The 25,415-nt window shown below is 36.5% G+C and overlaps 1 protein-coding gene across 2 annotated transcripts; it reads right to left on the reverse strand.

The window, feature by feature from the left end:
- Positions 1-1,389: 1,389 nt before the first annotated feature.
- On the reverse strand, positions 1,390-24,183 carry cog3 (component of oligomeric golgi complex 3). Of its 2 annotated transcripts, none has more exons than XM_038293421.1 (23): positions 23,971-24,183; positions 23,566-23,712; positions 23,421-23,482; positions 20,014-20,179; positions 19,742-19,816; positions 19,419-19,511; positions 19,098-19,223; positions 17,780-17,860; positions 17,635-17,678; positions 17,390-17,516; positions 16,985-17,076; positions 16,657-16,796; positions 10,747-10,907; positions 10,017-10,116; positions 9,798-9,916; positions 9,584-9,673; positions 7,595-7,715; positions 7,217-7,305; positions 6,948-7,082; positions 6,547-6,622; positions 6,289-6,416; positions 2,688-2,786; positions 1,390-2,523 (listed from the first exon to the last, which is right to left on the reverse strand). In XM_038293421.1, the coding sequence occupies exons 1-23, from the start codon at positions 24,136-24,138 to the stop codon at positions 2,494-2,496; spliced, it is 2,469 nt and encodes an 822-aa protein (XP_038149349.1). In that variant the 5' UTR covers positions 24,139-24,183; the 3' UTR covers positions 1,390-2,493. The 2 variants fall into 2 exon arrangements, with proteins under 2 accessions (XP_038149349.1, XP_038149348.1); XM_038293420.1 differs by having other exon boundaries at positions 10,008-10,116; positions 23,971-24,182.
- Positions 24,184-25,415: the final 1,232 nt, after the last annotated feature.

Below are 25,415 nucleotides of genomic sequence, written 5' to 3' on the forward strand. Positions count from 1 at the left end.
CTGTAAAAATAATCTACTCTCATGTGTCTGTAAAACCTTTTAATTGACACTCTTCCTATGTAAGGGTTAATCTCTCTTCAAGGGGAGGCATATCCTTCAGTGAGACAGGAGATGTGAAGAAACAGTGGAGCTGGCAGGAGAGCAAGCATATTCATGCTCCACCCTGCTGGCCACTCACCCTAAGCCCTTACCTTAATGTCCACATCAAATCCCAGGAGGAGATCCGAATCCTTTTCGCCTCCCATAAAAACAGCGGACAGCTCAACAAGGAGGATAAACTGAAAGTAAGTCATTTCGTCCCTCAGGGTGACCCCAATTTCAGACCTAAATCTCCCCTTCTGCATTTTTTTGTGCTTTTTATGGGAAAATCAAGGCAGAATCCTAACAGTGCAGGGGGGTGACTAGCTTCAGACTTATCTGAAGCAGAAGAGCGCGGAGATCAAGGCGCTGCTCCAGAACATCCAGTCCCTCGTCACCTATCAAAGGAGCCTCAGTCCACCGAAGGTCAAGCTTTAGTAAAGCCTCCTCCTGCAGATGGAACGGCAGCAGCTGCCAGTGAAACGGCAACACTCTGCCAAGATGACCCCCCAAAGCAGACAATGTCCTTCAATAGGATTTTCTCATTTGTGTAAAGAGACTCAATCTGCAGTGTCCCTTGAATTTGAATGTAACGATTAAATGCTTTTTAGAAATAAAGCCAAGTTAGATTAATAACTTCTTCTTTTTATTAAGAATGTCCATAAATAGAAGACCTCTACAAATCATTTTACATGAGATAAACCAAAGCAAAGAGTTACACTGATGACACACATCCATTCTTCATGTTCAGAGCAAAGTCTTATATTGTGCTAGATTAAATGCTGAATTAATTTATAAAAGATGAAAAGTATAAAACACAGGGTTCCTTTTTACAAATATGCAACAAAACCACAAAAATAAAAATATTCACATGGAGTTTTTGGGTGAGAGGGTTTAAGGAAACAAACGTCATTGCTTTGACTAGAAGAAAAAAACCTGTCAGACCTGAGTCACCCATCTGGCTACAAGACAGACCAGCAGCGCCTTGCAAAAAGATTTAAACTCTTTCAAACTATTTCACATTTTATGTTGCAAACATAAGCGAGAATAGTATTATGTTTGTATTTTATGTGATACGTCATAAATATTTAGTTAAATCTGTTCAACTCGCAGTACTTTTGCCTTGTGGTATCTCTCTTTACCAGATTTTTACTGGCATTTTTACCTATTCTTGACAAAGTAGTGTAAATGCATCAGTCTTTTTCTTTAAAGCCAGATGTTCTTATTTCTAATCCTTTCAGCATAGTTCTGGTTAGTTTTTTGGGCTCGTCTCCCTTTCAAGTTTTTGACGACCTCTAAAAGCTTCTTTTTTTTTCCAGGAATGCCCTTCACTCATTTCCATCAGTCTTCAACAACAGCATCTTAACAGATTGCTTTGTTTGCTGTGTCCCCTGCAAGGATTGTGACAAAATGCAAGAATTTCTAATAGACTGTTTTCTAGTAACTCATATATCAAAGATATCTCAGGAGAAAAAAAATAATAATAGTTATCCACCTGAGTAGGGGAATATTTGCAGTTACTGCATAGATACCAAAAGCCTCCTGGCTGCTTTTCTGATTAAAGATTTCCTTACAATACTGTGAGTCTAGCTGAAGCATACCATTTACCTAGATGGAAAGACCAGTGCTCTGAGAGATGGAAACAAAACTACGTTATTTTAAAACCTAACCCTTGTTTAAACCTATTCATCTTTATTAAAGAATACAAATACAGGCCGAACTTTATGGATTAATGTTTCAATGAATTGTGTAAACCATGTATTATTTTCTTCACTTTCAGTCCTAATGCGAGCCTATCATATAAATCTCCACACAATGTGTTAAAGTTTGTGGTTACTACGTGACCAAATGTGAAACAGTTTAAAGGGTGTTAAAACTTCTGCAGGGCAGACTTCCACATGGTGAAAAAAAAGAAGTGAAGTATTTTTTTGCAGCATTGTCCTTCCAAATCAAAGAAAGGAACTGGGCATATGACTGTTAGGGCCTCTTACTGGCCGTTACAGTAGTTTCCTGCTAACTGGTTAGTTATGTCTGTCATGTCCTTATCCTTAAATCCCCATCCTGTCTTTAATTTAACTCTAAATCTTCTTAAAGAGATGCAACAGTTATCAAAAACCCACCACTATTAGAGCAAGAGTAACCCTAAGACCTTTAACTTGTCCAACAAGTTGAACCTGAAAACTTTTTCCTTTTATTAAAATTCAACAGAATCAAAACCTCAACCAGAAAAATCTTTGGACTGTTTGGAGTTTTTTTTTCTGTTTTGTTTCCAAGCATCCATCCAGCACTCCCGTCCCAGCAGGCAGCACGCGTGCAGCTTTTTGTCCATGGTCATTCCACCCACTCAGTCTCCAGGTCATGGCTGAAGCTCTGGCTTCACGTTGCTATCATGAAGGTGCATCAATTCACCAAACATTACTTATTCACAGACAGCAGCAGGTTAATCTGAAATAAAGTGAAAAGCAATGAGCGCTCGCTATGTTTGAACATGTGCACATTTTTAAATGTACATTCCCTGAAGTTAGCTTGAAGCACTTTTAGAAGGTCCAACATCATTATTAAAAATATCTAAAGCCCCTAAAGGCTGAGCTAACTCCACAGAGCTGTACCTGCTCCATAGATGGACATGCGATGATTTGAAGGTCTTCTCCACTGTATTCCTCCTGAAGCAAAGCGTGCAGTCTTTGGAATACCTGCTGGATGTTGTTCTGTGGAAAAAGAAAAGAAAAAAAACAACAACATCCTATTACCCAGTGTTACTGAGTGCTGGAGGGAAATTAAACCACATTTCCATCTGGCCTTTGTCCCCTCACTATTCCTGTTTCCATGTCAACCAGCAAATTTTGTTTCTTTCTCATTCAGCCTCACCTGGCACCTTGATGAATAGTACACATGCAGCACAAATATTTCTCTATTAGAGTTCAATCACACTGACAAAATTTTTGGCGAGAGGCTCCATCTCTATGCCCCATTAAAACAAAACAGTCATCCTGAGAGTAGAAGGCAAACAAAGAGTTGCTTACTACGCTTCCCCATTATTTCACCAATGGTCGTCTTATCTTGGCAGCTAATTTCCTCAGATGACTGGATAAACAAAAGCATTAAAAAGGCCTGACATTACATTATAAGGTTTGTTGACATGACTGCTAAATGTGCAAAGTAGCAAAATTATATTTATAAAGTGCCATTGAGAATTCTCCATTTAGTCATGAGAATGAATGTCATCCTAGTTTTGAAGCACAAATAGGCCCATTTAAAACAGTTATTTTTTCAAATGCTTTTATGGTGTAAACCTTGAATGTTTTCTTTTTTAATTAGAAAATAGGTTTCCAAGTTTAAACTTATTCTTCTGAAACCTAGATAAATTCCATGGGTCTAATTTACAAACAGGCTTAATAGTAAACACACATCTCCATTAATGCTTGAATGATTTTTCCTTAAGAAACTGAATTTTTCTTTGTGGCTAGTAACATGTTTATTTGTATTGTTCTGACTGTATATTTGATCATTTTTCTTATCAAACCTGCTGGAGTTTTGTTACAATTGGGTGATTTCTTAATATGAGCCTCATTTCCAAGCATAGACCATAACGGTTTAATGGCCAGAACACACCTGTTGCGTACGACTTGTTAATCTCCGATCTGATTTCTTTCATGTCACACTGACTGCGTATAGAGGCTCTGCCTAGGCAGGTTGAGCAGATCTGCACATTCTTTTCAATGCTATCTCTGTGCTATACACAAATTAAGTTTCCCACATTTGAAATGGACAGATTATGAAGTTATTAATAAAATAAAAAAAACAAGGGTGCACTCTATAAAGCAAAGCCCCACTTAACGAGTTTGTACAGCATCTCACAAGAACAGATCGAGAATGTTCATATGACTATATTAAAAACATAATGAGGTCTACGTATAAAGAAAAGAAAACCATAGAAATAAACACTGTTGGGCAGTTTAAATGCTGACTGAGGCAGTGAGAGGTGAGTCTCAGAGAGAGATTTGGGAAGTTTATCAAAACTTTTCTTTCTTTCATAAAGAGATACGTCACAATTACCTGCCCCATTTCCCTTGTTTTTTTGTAATGCTCAAAGAGGATCACTATTTTACTATATCCATTTTTTCTCCTACTCAAGTTATTTCTTTTTCCGAGGAGATTGATAAACTGCGCTTTCTATGCCTCATTGTTTTTGTGAGGCTCAAAGAGGATCACTACTTAATTTGTTTTCTGTCCACTTGAACTCCTGTCATTGGTAAATTATTGTTTTTTATTGTTTCATTTATGGCTTTTGCACGAGTATGTCTAGCTTACTATATACTCTATATGTGACTCCAAACCTGACTCTTTCCTTTTGCAATTAACAGATTTTATTTGTATATATTCCCCCAAAATGGATTTGCTTTACTTTTTAACCGCCTCTCTTCCTGTCAGACCCATGAAAGTGCAGCTGAACTGCTGCATAGTCTGGCTAATATTTACCTGGGGTCCATCTCAGTCAGACCTACACAAGCCCCCTTGTGATAAATTGTGTCAGGTGTGATCCTCCCCAATGACTTTCAATGAGCGCTTAACGTCAAGACCTCGTCCGACACGATTTTCTGTCGGAGCGGCTGCAAAATCAGATTCGTTGTGTTCTAGCCTTACGTAGCTTGGGGTTAAAAACTGTTAAACATACCTCCTATCAGCTTATCCAGACAGTTATATCTCTTGTCCAACCATAATGCTTTTTGAAGTATTTGAACTGTGCATGTGATCAACAGAAGATTCTGAAAAGTTGTGTCAAAAACGTTCTGTAGTGTTCCTAGGTTAGGAAGTACTACAATGATTCCTCCAAGATCATTTTAATTAATATTGCTGTATTGGTTTCTCATCTGCTTAGCTTCAACCTCAGTTCTAATCTTGCCTGCAAGCTGATTTCCCATGGTATTTGTGAGCTCACTAACACCCAAGAAACCATCTTTTACCAATCCAGTTGAAATAGTTTGGGTAAGACCCAATCAAGTTGCAGTATTATGGTTTAAGGCAGAACATAAAGCAAGAGTTGCAGAACTGACAGCCAAACCACAATAAAAAGGGCTGTGCAGTAGTGTAGCTGCTACTATCACATCTGTTTTGTCAGAATCCAGGATTTTTTTTTTCTATTAAAAAGGAACATAAAGGTCTGTTTTTTGGTTACTACTAGCATTTGCTGCCATTTCATTTGTTACAATGATTGGCTAAAACCAAACTTCAGAAGGCGGGAACTAGGTCTCACTTCCCCCAATCAGCTCAAAAGGTTTTGCTGAACGCTGCTCCTTTCCCTGAAGATTCAATGGGAGCTTTTCCAGATTAATGATGTGTAGAACTAAACCGTAGTGCTATACATCAACAGTCTGACTTGCCAAATTACCTCAGCTCATGTTGATGTGGAACATGTTTCATTGTAACCAATGATGCTTGTGTATCAAAATAAGGCGTTTTTAAACCTTAGTGGTTACCCATTCCCCTCTTTTTTTTTCTTTTCTTCCATGAGTATGAAATTTTAGGTCAGGACTCAATGGCATGTTCAAATAGCACAATAACCCCAAATACATCCTAAATGTAATTTTGGACTGGATTAAGCAGGATGGATGGGGGAGCATACTAGGAGTATAGCAATGAGTGCTAATCATAAACATGCATCAGTAGCCACTTTTAAAAACTTTAGACAAAGTGTGCTGAAGTCCACAGAGACAGAAGAGGTCTCTGGACTCCAGCCTTCGACAGTTTTAACAGACGCATCACGACTGGGCTTTATATGTTTTGGCCTCGGCTGCAGACCAGATGCGGCCTGAGTGCAATGTTTGATGTAAAGAATATTGCACATTTTTTTGGCAGATGTCTGAAGCCACTGATATGTTTTGAACTCAGCTGTAATCTTCTTTTACAGCTCCAGATTCCATGAACTTTGCTTAAACATCAAGGCTGTCTGGCCAATTTAAATAAGCTGGTTCAATTTCAATAAGACCTAGTTTAATATCTAGCCAAAATGTAACATGCATAAGTTACAGATAAACCTGCGACTTATCTGCAACTTATTTGAGAATATTTCCAAAGATATTGTTAAGAGGGGGTCTATACTAAACCATGAAATAGGTAGCACCTTAACAGATGCAAACCTTTTCTAACTGACATTTTCTAGCTGTTATAATTTTGTGACAGAAATGAAGAGATCCGGTTAATGAAACCCACCCTGACAGGCTTAAAAAGAATGAACTCTGTGTCTCTATTGGCCAGATACAAGGACATGCTCTGTAAAGTGCTCGGCAGCTTGCTCTTCATCACCCGGTATGTGGCCATCACTATATCGTTGATCTTTGCTGAAAAGAGAGAGGAACAAAATGCATAGGCTGAAAAAAGGCAAAGCAAAACATTGTCATAACCTCTAGTATTTGGTACAGGGGATTTGATGAATAGCTTCATGATTTTTTTTCCGGAGTAAAATCTTACCTGGCTGAGCCCAAGGTTGCTGAGACAGGCTATATGTGGGACCACCTTGGACGGTCATCGTTTTCAGAGCTGAAACCTGATCACAGCAAAAACCAATATTACAGGTTGACAAGAGGCTCACCTTCCAGATAATCTAATCTGTTTTTGTCTTGTAATATAAAGACAAAAAAAAAGATAATTTATTTAAACAAAAAATATTTAAAATGGCATTATTTCACCTTGAACTGAAATGAAAATTCTTGATGAATAGGACTGACATTCTTCATCAGTTTCTCTTAAGTAGTGAGATAATTTATAGCAAGTAAATAAACAAGTAATTAAAAGAAAAATTTAAAAGCTGAAAAACACAAAGGTAGAGATGAGCTGCTTCAGCCTAAGTGTGCCTTCACTTTAACAGTTACCTTGGTGAGAAACTCCTCAAGGTTCCCCACATATATCTTAGTCTGCTGCTGGATAAACTGCTCACAGCTGAACTTCAGGTGTCGGTCCACATCCTTCTTTGAGTCAATGTAGTGCTCTTTTATCTCCGGTGTTCCCTGGGGGGGTCATAGAGAAAAAGGGTTTAGTAATATCAAACAGGAGCTCCCTTAGGCAGGGTGCTATCAAAGCACATAAAGTGAATAGTATGTTTAGTATGAAAGGTGAGGGGAGACATCAAAAAATACTCTACCTCCAAAAGGAATTCAAGTATGGCATTGTGACTATTGAGACGGAAGAATTTAGGAACAGCCTTGGGGTTCAGGATTTTGAAGGCAGCGTCTTAACACAAAGCAACAGAGATTAAATCTTAGATGGTGTAGAGTTACAGTGCCATCTAGTGCTGGAAAATATAACAAGCCAGTGGCTGAGATGATGGCGATAGTAGGGGCCCCTTTTTGCCCTTGGAGGCATCGGTTAATGTACATTATGTTGCTGGATTACAATTTCCACATTAATTGTTGCCACTGGTGCATGTGATAGGCACAACTTGCTTAATGAGCGTGAAAATGTAATGACTGGCTTTATGGAGTTGAACACCAATGTTCCCCTCTGCCTTTAATTATCTTACCTCGGGTTTTTTTCAGATCCAGCGAGATTTCCTTGATGGCAAAATCAGTGTGAAATGGGGCAATCTGTTCCCGCAGTATCAGCAGGTGTTTGATCAGGAAAAGTTGCCCATCTATTTGGGTCTGCAGAAAGACAAAGCAGAGTGTTACATCCTCACTGCAGCCTGCCAGAAAAAAGGCATCTGCTGACTGTCCATACTAAAGAGAACATAAAAAGAGACAGGATCAGCAGTGATAAGCAGATGCTTCTAATCATAAACTATAGTCAGAATATTAACATTACTTTGACAAATATGGAAGCTCAAATCATGCATTACTAAGCCTCCCTGTAGGAGCTTTTGCAAGAAAAAAAAAAACATCAACACCACTGGGTGGGAACATGTCCCCTGAGATTAATGCTGCTGCTTTAATTTGAAGTGGAAGGTTGAAATGCCACTGAGCACAAGATACTGGCACCAAATTTGGAGGTGAGAAAAGCCCATAAATAAAGGATGGGTGAGCTGAACTCTGTGGTGCTTCACAAGGCTTAATTTATTAACTTAAAATACTAAATAAGTTCATTTGAAACAAAAATTAAAAAAATAAAAGAAATTCATAAAACTTAATTTAAATTGTTAAAAAAAACAAAAGTGTAATTAAAATTAACAAAATAAACGAATACATAAAAAATAACTGAATATCAGAATGTTGCCAGTTTTGATTTAGAAATGCACCAATCAGAAGGAACAGTCTGGGAGTGTTTGCCTAGTGATAAGAGCAGTGCACTTGTGCTCTGAGAAGGTTGTAAGTATCCAGTTCGATCCCCACAGCCTGCACTCTGGGTCACTGAGCAACACCCTTAACCCCACACTGCTCTCTGGGAGCTGCGCGGTGGCAGCCCACTGCTCCCCAAGGGGAATGGGTTAAATGCAGAGTTAATTTCTCCATTGTGAGATCAATTTTTTATTCTACTGGCTTAGGTGTGAGGGTTTCCATGGTTATACATCTCTGTTGTAAAGACTTTTAACCTGTGCAGGGTATATATATCCCCCCACTGCCATCTTAAATCCCAGAATTTTCTTTTCCAACTATCCATAGTTTTAATATTGGATAGAGCAAAACATAGATCAGAGTCCTGCGCCGGGTCGAGTATCCGTATAAAACATACATCTATGGGTAGAAAAAACCCATATTATTTCACAGGTGCGGGCACAGGTATAAACTAAAAATATGTTTATTATAGAGTTCCAGCATGAATGAAACTTATTTATATTTTATTCACCACCTCTCCATCTTACAAAATAAATTGATTTAAAAATATCCAGATAACAGTATTTTAAGCTATGAGGTAAACCTTCATCCAATTTACAGCTTTTAACCTGTGAGCGCAGTGCTCGCTGGATGTGAGAGTAAGGCAATGTTCTTTTCTGCTTCTGTTATTATAAACGGCTGTGCATACCCCTTTGTGATCACGGGTCCGGTGGCACTTTATTATTTATAGTTACCTGCAGTCCTGGCCGGCTTTTAAATGGGGATGATTGCGGATAATGGGTCGGTCTAGGTTCTGAACTCTACGGGTCCGGGCTGATACAGTTTTGAAAAATTAGACTTATGCAGGACTCTGACATACGTTGTATTTGCAATCTAATGCTAACCCTTTGTTAGATTTGATAATAGATGTTTTGTTTTTATCAAGACTTGTGTTACATTTGTTAGAAATAACATCATGTAAATTTAGGGAGAAAAGGTATTATCAGCTTCAAAAATCTGTCACAAAAAGAGGCAATAGCAACAGCACATATCAGCGATCCGTTAGACTAATATTAAATAATTTACACTGACCTTAAAAACACCTATATAGTAACTACTTTCACGAGTTAGTGTATGTCAAAATCCTGAATAGTGGATGTCTACATTTTAGAAGTTAGCAGAAAAAAAAAAAAATTTTTGGAAGCTGATTTTATCATTATACAAACTCATAACCATATAATAAACTTAACCGGTGTGCCAACCTTGTTTTTAAGGATGATATCAGAAGCTTTAAGAAGTGACTGGATGCAAGCAGATAAGGCTTCTTGAGATAAACCCTGGAACACTGCTCTCTGTGAAAAAAACAGACAAAGACTTGGTGTAAAAAAACAGGCAGATAAAAGAGAAGAGCTAAAAGTAAACCGTTGACATCTTGCAGCACTTCAAATTAGTTTCCTTTAAACATTGAAGTCTTACATCAATGCATCTGTAGAGCTTGGACAAACAAACCAGGGTTCGCCTGACAGTGGGGTACCACATGCCGTGCAGATCCGCAGGAGACACAGATGTCTGCAGACGAGACGGTTCCACGCTGCCTGTTTTGGTGTCGAAAACAGAGGGCAACATCAGGCAAATTATCAATCCATGCTCATAGTAATAACAAAATCATAACCTAAAGAAACAAACCCGCATTACTGTTTCTTCTTCTATCTGCATCCTCAAGCTGCACATCTGAAAATGTAGGGTCTTGTGACGTCTGTTTCATCTGTTCTTCCTTCAAGCTCTGGGCAATTCTCTGGTGTTACAGAGAGGAGCAAGACAGTTGATATGTAAATAAAAATTAAATATAAACTTTAAAGCTTTTAGAGGCCAAACAAAATTAAAGCTGCCAAAGACAAAAATATGTCTTATTTTTTTATAAACTGTGCAGGTATTCGCTAGAATAAAGTTTTTCATATTGAGATAAGGATTAAAAGAGTTTTAAAGAAGAAAGAAACTGGAAAGAGAAGTTGCTGTTAGTGCTTCTTCTTCCTAAGCCACAGAAGTTTTCAGGGCTTTGAAAATCGACATGAAATGAAATGCGTCTGAAGAAATGAAATCAAATCCACACACAAAAAGGTGAAAACATCTAAAGATTAACCAGGGAATAGGTTTGCACTGCTGGGTATATTGTAAAAGCAGTCTTTATGCATTACGAACATAGACGACAATGCTACACAACAGAGAAGAGCAATTTCTGGAAACGCTCAGCAGCCCAACTCATTTCAGAGTTATATAAAGCTGCTTCTGTAAATGCTGAAATCGTTTCAATTAATCAAGAGCAAATGAAAAGCATGGCAGCATTTACACATCATCGTTGCTCTGTGACATACTCTATTGGCAAAACATAAAAAATAGCTGTCATATTTCAGAACACATTGCCTACTTCCATCATTTCCAGTTTTTCAGGATAAGCCAGATCACCCGGAGCTGGGTTGTAACCAATGATATCAGTCTGGATGTAGATGTGAGTCCTGTAGACCAGCCTCTCCTGAACATCCTCCAGCATCTGCTTCACCAGGGCTTCAAAGGCACCCAGTTGAGCAGCTACATGAAAGAAAATGGAAGTCAGATCAACCAATATAAAGACCACAACAAATGAACCAATAATTCAAATTTTCCAGCCATGAAGATCAACAGGATTAGTTCACATGAAGGCTGCAAAAAATAAATGATAAGAAGCGAAATGTATTTTCATCCAGTAACAATCTTAAAAACAACAAAATAATGCTGCATTCTCTCTGAAATGTAGCTGTTATAGAAGCTGATATAATTGGCCAATAAGATGACAGTAATAAGATAACACATGAAAACAAGCCATACAATTACGGCTCATCTTGATCAAAGTCGATTAAGTATATCACTACATAAAACTGTTTTAATTCACATCATACCAAATTTTAAGGAAATTAAATATAAGCTGCTTAAAAATGTATTCACTAATAGAAAAGTTAATGAGTCAATTTCTGTTAAGGTCAATTCCAATTCAAATACCTTCCAATTATATATTCTGACCCATTTATATATATATATATTAGTGCTGTCAAAATTATCGCGTTATTATCGCGTTAACGCGAGGCCATTTTAACGGCGATAATTTTTTTAACGTGAGATTAACGCTATGTGGTTTTATGGTACAATTTTTCCAAGTTCATCCCGCTGCAGCCTGCGGGAAGGCGGGGCTATTTTCCCCCAGTCTATGCATTTCTCATAGGCTTCTAGAGCGGAGCTCCTCAAGGAAAAAAGACGCTCATACACTGGGTAGCGCTAGTGCCTTTTCTTTAAGCCCCACCACCAACAAACAAGTTGAGCGTCTGATAACTAGTAGCAACCTGAAATACGCTGAGAAAACAGATTACTGAGGTGAAATGGAATCTGCTACGGCACTCTTGCTGTCACAGGTCGGTATCGTGTGTGTGTGTGGGTGGGTGTGTCTGTGTGTGGGTGGGTGGGTGCTTGTGTGTGTGTTCTCATTTTTGTTAAGAGGCTGAAAAGTAACTTTCTAGAGCATAGACTACCTCCATCTAGTGATGTCGGTCTATTGATTTTGATGTATTGATTGAAAATTGTTCATTATTACCTTGGTTAATTAACATCTAATGTTAACTCTACTACATTTTATAGCAGTAGGGTAAAATGCTTGTCTTTGTTCAAAAGACTGTATTAACTGTAAAGACTGTCTTTTACATCAGCCTGTTTTCAGGGCCTTTTTTTTGGCTACATATTTGTTATTTTTTGCTACATGCCTCCCCATCTTCTTGCCATATGTTTCTATGGCATAAATCAGTGTCTGTGACCTGTTCTCATTTAAAAAAAAAAGAACATTGGCACAAACCTAGCCTGTATGTATTTTTTGTATGTCATCGAGAGTATTTAAATGATTTTCAATCAGAAAAAAAATTTGCGATTAAAATGCGATTAATCGCGAGTTAACTCAGGCATTGATGCGATTAATCGCGATTAAAAAAATTTAATCGATTGACAGCACTAATATATATATATATTTTTTTTTTTTTTCGTTTTAGATTTAGTAGCCTGTAAGGTAAGTTAGCACCAGACCTCTTCAGATGAACAGGATTATGATTGCTGTATACTTTTTGCAGAACTTTTAGCTGACCAAATTGAACTGAGCCGTCTTAACGCCCAATCAAACAGTTCTTTATTGAAGAGGAGTCACTTCGGAAAAAATATGTCAGACAAACCTTGACCTCTTATGTAGAAAACAGGCTATGACAATTACTCTCAAAGGTTAGAGCTTGAAGTCTGCTTTCTCATTGAGTGAGCACAGTACAGATATCTGTTAGTATGCACACCCATCTGCCTCTGTGGGGACTTTTTAAATCAATGATGCATGCTTTCATACCAGCTTCTAAACCTCACTATAACACCTATTTAGTTCCAGGGCAATAATATTAACTGTAAGCTTGTGCTCCAACCATCTAAACTCCACCTAGTTCCTGCTGTTACTGTACAGGCTGATGCATGCAGGGAGCAATGAAGATGAATGAAGCTGCGGCTTAAGCTCAAAGTTGCTTTCAATATTACTGGGTGACCACTGTAGAGTTAAAAATATCCTCAACACCAGCAGAGGGTTGGTCATTAAATTAAGTGAGTAAAGATTCTGTCAGCGTATTAAACCAGAAACAAGATTTTACTGAAATAGCAACTACAAGCTTATAGTTTTCAGGGTGACTGAAATTAAATTGTAGTCCTGAAGGCAACATTCTTTGTTATGCTTTCTGACAGCTAGAACACAAAAGTACGTCAAAGAGAGCAACTTCTCTCATAGCTCAAGCACGTGACAAAGGAGTTGGTGCAGGCAATATGAATATCATAGATTTAAACTGATAGAATTAGGATTTAAAAAAGTCTGGATATAAAAAAAAAAAAAAAGACTGATGTCACAATTACTTTCAACATCACATAAATACACAATTCTGCACAATGAGGTTTAAAAAATAATAATTTGAGAATATATTTCTGTATATTTCAGCGCCAAACAGGGTTGACTGAGGGTGAAATGGTTAAACACAGAGTTGGTAGCAAACTTTCAACCTGGACAAGATTGTGGTGACAGTGGGGAGTAAACTGCTTAACTGGAAATCAAGAAAGTGTCTTCTAAAAGTACTTTTTTTTATTCTTAGGGACTTCAGAGTATCAGAGTTTTCCTGTGCCTTCCTTTAAAAAAGTAAGTATTCTAATATCAAATGAAAATTTCTCCAGTGTTAAACTTTGTGGGTACACCACAGCCATTAACTCTACATGTTATAGTCTTATCCGTCTGAGGTGTGTGACCCCCTCAGTTACATTAGTTTGTTTAAAAACAGAACGCTAAAGAGGGCCAAGAGTCATTTTCACAGTGAGTTGCTAAAAAAAATCTCCTCTAGTATAACTACTGCAGCATGCAGTTTCTTTTTTTAGAATCCAAGAGTTCAATAAATTTTCTTTTTAATCATATTGCTCCAAGTACTTTAGTCATCATCATGTAGAAAATGTTGAAAAGCCAGACACTTTTACCGAATTTGTAGCAACACATAAAAAAGAGGGAACACTTTAGAGACGTGGGTATAAGCATTAAACCGTGTCAACACACAGAGCTTTGAAAACCGAGAAAATAGCTGCAGGCAGAATACTGGTAATTGTGAGAGCGGTATGAGAAAACCTGATATATCTATATCTTACATTTTAGATTCCTTCTCTAGAGGTGTTTTATTTGAGCAAAGTGTTAAGCAGAGCATATGAAATGAGTTGTTACACGGTTTGTCCTCAGCAAAGTATAGTTACATTTTTTAGGTTAGATGCACACCAGTCTAACAGGCAGCTACAACAAGGACATTGAGATGGTTTAAAGAGTCATAAAATTGAGTTTTTTTCTTCTTTTTTTAAATTTGTATAGCCTTAATGGCTTTCAATGCAACAGAGTTATCATTTACTTAAGACTAATGTCTCTTAGAGATAAAAGATTTTTGAAATAACATGAGCCCTGTGGTTATCATCTTAACATATCTGCAAAGAAAAAAAAAATGCTCCAAGGCTCAGAGTTAGAGGGTACACCAGCAGCAACAATAGTTCAGCAAAAATTTGGTTAATTTAAATTATCCAACTAAATTATATTTATGTTACTGTTCTAAAGCCACCACGCCCCTAGTTCAAGGCACTGAGATTTAATGCCTGGAGAGTTAAGTCTGGACATTTTTTCAAATCACAACCACAAGTTTTTTAAGTATTTTGTGTATTAGAATTTTATAATACATACCAACATTAGGTATCACATTACTAAAAAAAAAAAAAAAAGACAATGTATCCCCCTGGCAGCATCAAATGTAACCCTGATACCTTCAGAAGCCACCTATTAAAGCCAAACCTGAATGGTTTGGCCTTCATGCAAAACATAATCTCTTGGATCTGGCAAAGCTATAAAACCTCCCCTTGGTTATATTTGTCATGTTAAGCTTTGTCAAAAGTGTTGACTTGTAGAAATCACATCAACAGTGTATTTAGTCAGAGGGTTAGTTCTAAAAGGTAACGACTTGGAGGTGCTGAATACTTTTTTTTTATTTTGACCAAAGATAAAAAAAAAGGGACAATGTACAACTCAAATACAAAAGCAACATTTTGATGTGCTGCACCAAATCTGAGCTTTCAATTGAAATCTGCTGCCCCGTGTTATTGACAGGTCAAATGAACATGTCGGGACAAAGCCACGAGGAGAGGGAATAATTCAAAACTACATAAAAACTAAGTATATGTTAATATTACAATTCCAACTACAATTTTAATAACTATGCATCATTTTTTTAACCACTTCACTACTTTCCATCCTTTGTGATATAAAAGGATTTATGTTTATGGTTTTAATGAAACAAAATAATAGCTTTTCAATGCCCATTACATCATTTAAGTAAAATGGAGGTTACTTTCTCATTTCAGTTTTTTATCTCATCTAAGGAACTGGCTGTTATTGTTTAAATCTTTTAAACAGAATGCTGTAGTACAAGCAGTTAATGGTAACCTCAACCTACATTATATAACCATGAGTAGCAGTTAACATAGGATATAACCAGGAGTGTATGCAACTACTGTGGAATCAGGAGTGTTCATATTCAGAACGTCTATTATGTTAGTTTAACTACAGAGAGTTCAAATATTTATGCTGATGTGCTGGGAAGAATGTTTTCTTCCTGCAGATTTTATATGTTGTTTTTTTCTGAATGGTAACAAAATGAAACGCAAAACTAAAGTATTTAAATACCGGCACTAGGTGTCGCTTCGTCCAATTAGCTCAGAGGGTTTAGCTAAATGGTCCTCTTTTTCCTAAAGGGATTCAATGGGAGGAATTTAAGATTAATAATGTGTTCACTAAACCAAGAGTGCTACATGTTATCATTATGGCTTGTCAGGTGTATACGTTTTCATTTTTCAGAAATTAAATAATCTCATTTAAGACTGTAAAAAAAAAAAAAATTGAGAAACTGAAAACATTAACATTGTATTTTCTCTTATGGAATATTTTCTATCTTAAACAAAATTAAGAGATGCAAGAAAATAAAAATAAAAAAACTCCCTTCTTCACATTTAAAAGGCTGCCTCATTACCTACCAACTTCATGACTAAATGAAAAGCACTGGGACTTAAACCTCCCTCCATACATCTGCCAACCCACTTGCCTTCTGCCAACACTTGCCTTCGTGGAAGTGATATAGCTTGCTAATGGCAGAAATAAAATGCCAGTGTAACTGCAATAAAAAGTCAGCCCTTTGCTAATTTGTATCTTTAAAGGGTATGCGAATCTCTAGACTGCATCTAAAAGGACATACCTTTTTAAACAATGGTTAAAAGAATCTTAAAATCTTTAGGTATAAATGATTTATTTCAAGAAGTAATGTTTGCTTTGTATCTGGTGCCCTTAAATTAAATGATTGTAAAACAAAATAAGAATTGCTATGTTTAGCATATGACACCAAGGCTGTAATAGGACTGGAACAAACTGCAAAAAAGCAACAACAAAAAAAATTGTCATGATAAACTGCCCCTTTTTTTAAATAAAGAGTATTATTATTATTATCCTTATTACTGTCACTTGTTTAGAAAGCACTAAACATATAACATATCTGGCTGCCCTTCATTACCCTTAAGATTTACATTTTTTTTTCATTGGCTTTCAATCTAGTAAGATTTTATGGTTTTTCCTTCTGTTTATTTCTTATTTTTCACAACATGCAAGTCGCAACAACAAAATCATGCACGCAGTGCAGCCTAGTGTTAACTGTGCAGAAGAGAAAATACTCTAACCTACCATTGTTTTGAACGTGGTCCTCCAGCATCTCATTCTTTAGGATGCTGCACAACTCAGACAGCGTTTCAAGGTGGATGATGTGGATTATCAACGGTCGTAGAACATCATACAGCGACAAACATAACTTCTCTAGTAGTTCACTGTCAGAGATGAACATCCTCAGTCATTTGTACAATTTAAAAAAAAATTCAAAACAATTGTTTACTCAATTGTTTACTTCAAGATGAACTTGAAGATGGGGGTCAATAACAGAAAAATAAACAAATAATGGCTGTACATGTCCAACTGTAGCCCGCTGTCTATGTTAACTCGTGTGGTTACTACTCACTCTAACTTGGATGTAGGCTTTAAGAAGAATTCATTAAACAGCTGATGTTCATCCTGACACACATGAACCATAAAGGCACAGCCACTTCGAACCTGCAGACACATCATTTTCCACATGTAGATAAACTCCAAGTAAAAAACAAGCAAAACCTATAAGAATACTCTACAAACAAGAAAAAACATAAACTTATTTTTAAAAACACTTATTTTAAGAAAAAAAATGACTTATTTAGATTTCTATTTTTCCAGTGTAGGTTATGCTAATTTATTGAGCGCTGTTGCTCTCTGCCTCCTCAAACACTTGCAGAATGTCCCGGAGGCCCCATGCCGTCCTTTCCACGTAAACTAAAATGTCATCTTTCACTAACTAAAGGGCAACCCTGGCTTTGAAATCGTCATGCCTTACCAGAGCACAGTGGTCTTTGCTGTTTTGCTTGGTCAAGTCAGTGATGGTCGACGTAATGCAGGGACAGAGCAACTGTTCTCTCTGGTCAAGGTAGCATTGATGGATTTCATCTAGCAGCTGATGGTACCTGCACATATTAGGAAACAGTCAAATTCAGAGCCCAAAGGAAAAAAACATTTATCAAAAAAAAAAAAAACACTCGCTGCTGCTGCTTTGTTGAAGTAAAAAAACCTGGGAAATCTCACTCTGGAATCTTTTCTGCTCGCTGCTCTATCTGTTCAATCAGTGGCTGAAGGGAGAAAATATAAATGAAAATTAAAAGGTATTCACAAAAATCCACCCAATATAAATTGCTAGAAAAAAAAAATGTGGGAAATAAAATATACTTACTCTGACTTTAGGTGCAGCAGCTCTGAATTTAACATAGTAAAGTGTAAAGGCGTTGTCTGCGTTAGTTAGACCCATAGGATCCTGAGGGGCAGAAAAAAAACAAAAAATCCAGTTAAACATGATAAAAGCCCTATAACCTGCAGATTCATAAGCTGCGGCCTTAGTGTGTTTTACTTTTGGTTATTTATATTAATCTATAAAACACCCTCTTCAGCTATTATATATATTATACAGTTGAAATGTTTCTCTGCTGTAACCTATGGGGGAGGCATCCGTCTTTTGAAACAAGGTATTTCTATGTATTTTCAGCTAAATCTTCCAAAGGTAGGAGGACAATATTTAGTTCAGTGCATTAGGGAACTGGAACCTTTAAATTCAGCTGCACGCTGTACATGTGCAAACAGAAACAGGTTTTAAGTTTTAATACAATATCTATACAATATTGCTAACTTTATAGAGCAAAATTGTTGAGTGAAGTGTAGGAAGAACAGATAGCAATATATGCACTTCTAGATAAAACTTTTTGATAAAAGTGTTAGAACCATTGCAAAGAGGAGAATATTTATGCTACAACCAAAGTATATTGAAATATAAGAATAAAAAAAGAAAATCAGGTTTTAATTATTATAAAATATCCCATTAGCCATAGAATAACTAATTATTAACCAACAAATGTTGATAGATTAATAGTGTGTGCATGTTTGACATAACATATTTTAAGCTGATATGACCTCATCTTGAGAACTACATGAATTTTAAAAAGAAAATCAACCAATGGTTTAACTATTTAGTATATAAGGTTCTAATATTTAAAATTTTAACTTCTTAATAGTTTCCACAAATACTTTTTACGTGGAAACTAGAACTAATTGGGTTCAGCTAAAAAACAATGAAACTATTAAAATAATGCCACCTGCATATTTTCCAAAAAAAAAAAAAAAAAAGGCTATTGACCCATGGAAAATTTTAGGGTATAAAACACAAAATATTATTTAAAGCCTGATATTTAAATAAATTTAACAGAGACAAAGACAGATAATCCTTTATATACAGGTAAGTCAGTATTGATCTTTAACATTCAATAGAAAGTAAACGAATATTATATGAATACGGGAAAAAAAAAACAAAGAAAGCATCACAACTTGTATTGCATTTTGATTAAACGTACAAATTTTTAAAAGGGAAAACCTTAAGATTTTGTGAAAAAATAGTCACTCCGAAACAATACCTACCACTATTAGAACATGTAGTACTAAAGTAGAAATGATGGGCTAACATTCCTAATATAGATTGCATTTTAGATCATCGTTATTCTTACCCTTTTTGTCAACTGGCTGGTAAGAGATTGCATAGTGTTTACAACGTAGACCTTCATGAAGTGCATAGCTTTAGAAAGACATTGTTTAAATTTAGCCAAATAAACTGGATAATCCTTGAAATTGGGCTGCAAAAAAGAAGAAAAGTAAATCAGAATGAAAGGCATTACCATAACTGTTAAAATACAGTACATGGACACACAGTTCTTTTAATAATATTTTAACATCATTATCACAACTATATCCATTTTCTTACAAAAGATACCGAAACACCAGTTATGGTTTACCATCCTCCCAATTATAAGCTATTATATATTACTTACATGTGAGGAAACATATTCTATGCAGTCATCCAATTTGGACAACATGGGTATAAAACCTTCGCTATTTACAGATAAAGTTGGAGAATTCAGTTTCTGCAAAGAAGAAAAACAGAAGTTAAGATTGAACTCATTCACAAACTCATTCATAATGTGGAAAATCCACATTATTAAGACTTTTATAGCAGTTACAGTCATGCTAGGGAGATAAAAAATATAGGAGTTAACTGTTTTGTCTTTAAGTAATACTAAGCATCATGTTTCTTTTTGTAAACTATAATGACCTGAAGGACACAGTACAAAATGAAAAAAAGAAAACAGCCTACCGTGTTTATGTTTTCCAACTCATTAAAATATGATAGTTTCTGCTGAATGCTCTCTGCCAGGTTAACCAGCTCTGACTGTAAGAAACACAAGTACATAACATAGTTATAACAAAAAGATGGAGATAGGCAGAAAAATAAACCTAATTGATTTATTCAGTCACTAGTCATATCGCTGCTATAAAAAAACAAAAAGGTTTTAACTGAAATGAGGAAAAAAATCAATCTATTTAAGTTAGCACAGGCTTTACTCATGAGATCGAGAATGCCCTTACTTGTTCTTTTAGCAGCTGTTCACAGGCCTCATGCAAGGCGCCGGTCTTATTGGACACAAACAGGTACTGTTTTTGGAGAGAATCCAAATGCTCGAGAGCAGCATTCACATCTTTCAGAATAGCATCACACTGTACTTGGTAGCTGTTAAGATCATCTCTGGTTCTCCTAAATGAAATCAAAAAACATTGGAAAACTTAAATACAATATAATGCAATAACACAAACAGTGTATATACAGGAATGAGTAACTCTAATTTACTGATTTTGAATGCTCTTTTAATGTTAATTTCTAGTCTTCCAGCCACCTTTTTTGAAATTAGCATTTGCCCATTCCCTAGGTTATTCTCCGCCTCAAGCTTTTTTTCCGAACATAAGGCTTTATGATCAGCAGCTCCAGGCAAACATGGGGAACCAGTTATATTTGATATATCTTCCAAAATTGTTTGTACAACTTTTTTTTTAATAAAGCATTTCAAATGCCAATATAATCATATTCAATTAATTTTAATGCCAATTAAGGCCTTCATTAAAAAAAATTATAATTTAATGATTTTTAATGAACCGCGGAAACCATGACATAAATATGTTGGATTATAAAACCATAGTAGCAAGCATTAACATCAAAATTTAACACAGTTTACAATGAGGAAGTATTACTTAAGAAGTCTGAAAGCACATTCCACTTAAAGAAGTATAAACTCAATGTAGTTCTGTAAAAAAAAGAATTTATCAAAAAGCAGTTTTTTTGTTATTATCTGCTTAGGAGTTTATATTTGGCTATTCCAGCTCTTAGATACCAACTATACTATATACTAATGATTGATCGCACATATACCAAAACAGCATACTTTTTTTTCTTTATACACATCTTTTAAAATGTATATATTATGGATAAAATGCTCACTTTTAGGTGCTTAAAAGAATGAATCTAAGAATAGATCAGAAATCTAAGTAACCAAACTGTATTTTATTCTTTTTTTTTTTTTTTTTTTTTTTTTTTTTTTTTTTTTTTACAGTGTCCTGTCTGGCAAGGTGGCAATAAGAATAATTGTCTTGATGCCAAAAGGAGCCCAACAGATTTTACTTTCACAAGTGTAGCGGTATCGCAATTGCCATACCGCTCCACTTGTTTCATGTATATAAATTGCTTTATTATAATTATGCAGGGAGTTTTACAGTTCATATGGACACTGCAATGTAAGTAGAGCAGAAAAACAGAAGAAGAAGAAGGAAAAGGAAAAAAACAGGACAAAAGATGAAAGAAAGAGGAGATAGGAAGGAGACCAAACTGTATTTTATTCTAACTATTGACTTTCAGTGATGCAGACAAATAGGTCTGTAACCGAGGACTAATAATTATAATAATTGAACTTTATTAATCGCACACTGGAGAAATGTACCTGTGCATTCAACCCATCTCCTTGTGCAGCAGAGGGCTGCCATTGTGTTGGACCTGGAAGCACTGTTGAGTTAGGGGTCTTGCTCAGGGACCCAGAGCACAGACTGTGGCGATCGAACCGGGTGCTTGCAATCTTCTCAGAGGACAAGTGCACTTCTCTAACCACTAGTCGAACACTCCTAGACTGTTCCTTCTGATTGCTGGTCTAAATCAAAACCGGCAACATTCTGATATACAACTAGAGTAGTGAGAGTAAACCTGAACAGTGCGGTTCTGTGTACTAGTAAAAGGTACCAAGTACTAAGATGATCTGGTTACAAAATATGGCACTAAAAACATTGCCACATTTTGTGTGCCACCAACCTCAACATGCAGTCACTGATCTGAGGCAGGTGTGCAGCTCACACAGGCACACTCGCTCAGTACGTATCTGGTGCTCAACTCTGACCAACTCTGCTCTGCCAGTAATGCTCACTCATGATCCCACTTCTGCGCTAGCGCACGGTCCCAAGGGTGCGCCTCTTCCTGCTGGATTATTCTACATTAGCTTTGTGCTCAACTGTTTCTGGGAGACTCAGCAACATCTCTGCATTAACTTAATGAAATCTATGCAACTGAACAAAACAAACAGCCAACTGTTAAAATGCTTTTGTTTAAGTTCCAGGATTAAGGTGTGCAAAACTTAAAGGGGAACATTGTTTTTTTTTTTTTTTTTTTTTTTTTTTTTACATTGGCCCCTTGATTTTACATTATTACATCATGTTCTACTCACCCATATTAGTTTTTTGTCATTTGGAGCTGTTCTGAAGATATACCGTTAGGTTATATCCAAGTAACGTCTTCCTATGGGCAACGAGTTGAAGGCACAAACTAAACTGTTCATAACTTATCATTTATAGTACGCCAGCATTCATAACATGTAGGCGAATCACTGTCCCCCAGACATCCGCGGTTATATTTTTTCTATTTATATTCTTTAAAAACAAAACGGAGTGTGTATGACGTCCTCTGCGCGCGCCGGATACCATTCATTCATCCTGTCCGCTGAACTGCTGCTAGTTTTACTCACATGCCTGGAAGATGTCTAGTGCTACTACCACAGATGATCTCGCTTTTGAAATGGAATTGTAGGAATCAGAGTAGCTCGCCGAATGAATAGAAGGGGTAGAGCGTAGCCACCTGTGGACCGGGCTGCCTGTCACAACTCCAGTCCGGCGCGTGGATGACGTCATACACACTCCGCTTTATTTTAAAAAGAAATATAAATATAAAAAATATAACCGAGGATGTCTGGGGGACATTTAGTTTGTGCCTTCAACTTGTTGCCCATAGGAAGACATTACTTGGATTATAAAACCAAATATCTTCGGAACAGCTCCAAATGACACAAAACTAATATGGGTGAGTAGAACATGATGTAATAACGTAAAATCAAGGGGCCAATGTAAAAAACTGGTGTTCCGCTTTAAATTTGTCCATAAGAAGTCCTGCTATATCCAGAATAAGTATTTACTTATTGTCAACTAGTTCTCTCTCGTAGTTTCTTTTTCAATCTGTTTAGATAGATTTTAATGTCACAGACATTTCTCTCTGTTTCCTTTGAATATTTTAACCTTTGAGTTTTCAGTTTTTTTAGATGAAGTTCTTATTTTCAATATGGCAGTCCTAGAGGTTCTCTGTGTAATTTGCATTATCAAACCATTACAGTATGAGGTGATTTAAAAAAAAAAAATTATGTGTCAGTAATGTAGCCTGCATCCATCCTAGTGTTAATGTGTGGCTGAATGACAGAATGTAGAGTAAGGCGCCATATAAGTAAAGGGGATTTATAATTTAGCACAAACAAGGATTTAAAACTACTTTCATCCCTGCTAATAAATAAAGCCAGACGGTATGTATGAGATTATATATATAGTATTATAGAGAACAATATTTTTTCTTTACAGTAGATGTGTATTATTACAGAACATAACAAAATAAACAGTAATAATGGGGGATGTTTCAGAACCTGTACTTTGAGCTCTCATCCAAGTCCATGTGTGTCTGTAACTTGGCAAACCAGGAAAAGAACTGGAAAGAAAAACAGCGCCGTATTACACCCTATTACAACGCAAACAGTGTTTAACAAGCTTCATTCAAGTGGCCAACCCTACCTGCTGTGCTGTTTCTATTCTGTCATTTTCCATTTCGAGGAGTCGAAAACCTTGGAGCAGGACGTCCTCTGTGGAAGCAGGCACTGTTGCTGTGAACGGGGACTGCAAGGACCGAGATGACAGACTGCAGAGATCCTCGATGGGCAGCTACAAAACAAAACAGTCCTCAATGACAAGGTTTCAGCTAACTGTGAGCATAGCACGATGCTAAACAAATACAAGGCTACTAGCTAGACTGAACTAAGATAAGGTCGCCTGAATACAGCATTTGCATAGCAGATATCACATTTCTTGGACATAGAGGAGGAGATTAATTCATTAAGCATAAAGGGTACTTCTCCAACATATGAGAATGAAGTTAGCATCAGTGTTAGCCAGCTAGCTTTGTACAGGATCTTCTCTCACCTCCGAGGGAACAGAGAGCGTTTCGGCTGCAGCTCGGATCTCCAGGACAGAGTCCATTTGCCTCTCCGTCAGAGGGGCCGTGGCATCTATACGGCGGTCCCATAAAGACAATTTCTCCCGAGTTTCCTTATCTGTTAGATCCAGCAGGGACAGATCTGTGGACGCCATCGTCACTGAGCTGAGCACCAACGTCAGCAGCTGCAGAAACAAACAGGTTCCTGTTCCGGGATTGTAGGCGGGGCTTGGCGAGCGGCTGAGCCAATAGGAATCGGGAATTTGTGCTTCCGTTCAGTCGGTAAATAACCTGGTTGGAAGTTTTTTTTGTTTTGTTTGTTTGTTGTTGTTGTTGTTGTTGTTTTATTGAACAAAACACATTATTTTATAGTTTTAATTAGGAATCTCCACTTTGCTTTCTTACAAAAAATAAAAGAAGATAACAGTTATATACAGGAGATCAACTTAACTTGCAAGGCAACGGAAATAAATAAACAACCAATGGAAACATAAAATACTTAAAAAAAAAGAATTAAATTAAAATAAAAGAAAGACTCATTCTGCAACAAGACAGTTTCTTGCATCATGTTAACTTAAGCAATTTTGTGAGTCACAAAACCAGACATTTTATCCCCGGTTGTGACATTTTAACAGAAGTCATCACTAATGTGGAAAGAAAAGTTTCCCAGCTGCTTAGTAATCTCTTAATATAACTAATAAGCAATGGACGTGGAAAATATATTATAAAACCCCATTGGGTTAATGCATAAACTGACAACAAACTAAGCCCTCACATTTACTTTCACAATTGAAAGATTATGTTATGAAATTTAACAGTGACCTCCAGAACATTTTTAAGGGTCACTGTGTTCCTGTGTTTTTTGTTTGTTTTCATATGAAAGAAAGGGATTGCACAATTGGAATGACCTTTAAATCAAACCTAAAGCATTAATTTAGGTTAAAATCCAAAGGAAAATAAGAGAGGAAGTAAACAACTATAGAGCAAGGCAGAGGGTACAGACACAGTGCAAACAGTGCATATATATTAAAACAGGCATATTTAAAGGATGAGCTGTAAAATTACCTAATTGTAAGATACTAAGGTGCGTCTAAGGTGAGTCTGTAAGCATAAATATGTTTTGCATTTAAATTAACTATAATTTCGCATACTCAGAATCAATATCTTTTTATTTGTAATAATCTCCCTGGCATAAATTATAGCTTTCTTCATGAATAACTGTTGACCATACCTTCTTAGGCCTCTCCTCCAAAATCGAAGCAAATGTTTTGCATTGTAAATTAATAAGGTGATTGGGCTCCAATTTTTAGCATTTAATTTATCTTCTTTGGGTTTGAGAATGAATTTAAGCCCTTGTTTTTGAGTAGATGCTAAATATCTGTGTAATATTGCTTCTTCAAAAACTTGAACCAGAAATGGGGCAAGTGCTCTT

The sequence above is a fragment of the Cyprinodon tularosa genome, unplaced genomic scaffold (genome assembly GCF_016077235.1).
Source record: "Cyprinodon tularosa strain WSP-4 unplaced genomic scaffold, ASM1607723v1 ctg326, whole genome shotgun sequence".
In the NCBI taxonomy this organism is placed as follows: Eukaryota; Metazoa; Chordata; class Actinopteri; order Cyprinodontiformes; family Cyprinodontidae; genus Cyprinodon; species Cyprinodon tularosa.

Coding starts and splice junctions, on each gene's coding strand:
- cog3 (XM_038293420.1), bottom strand. CDS start 24,138: ATGGCGTCCACAGATCTGTCCCTGCTGGATCTAACAGATAAGGAAACT. Junction 10,908..16,656: donor GGACCACGTTCAAAACAATG/GTAGGTTAGAGT, acceptor TCTTTCATGTAG/CTGCTCAACTGGGTGCCTTT. Junction 2,524..2,687: donor CATGTCCATCTATGGAGCAG/GTACAGCTCTGT, acceptor ACTTTATTTCAG/ATTAACCTGCTGCTGTCTGT.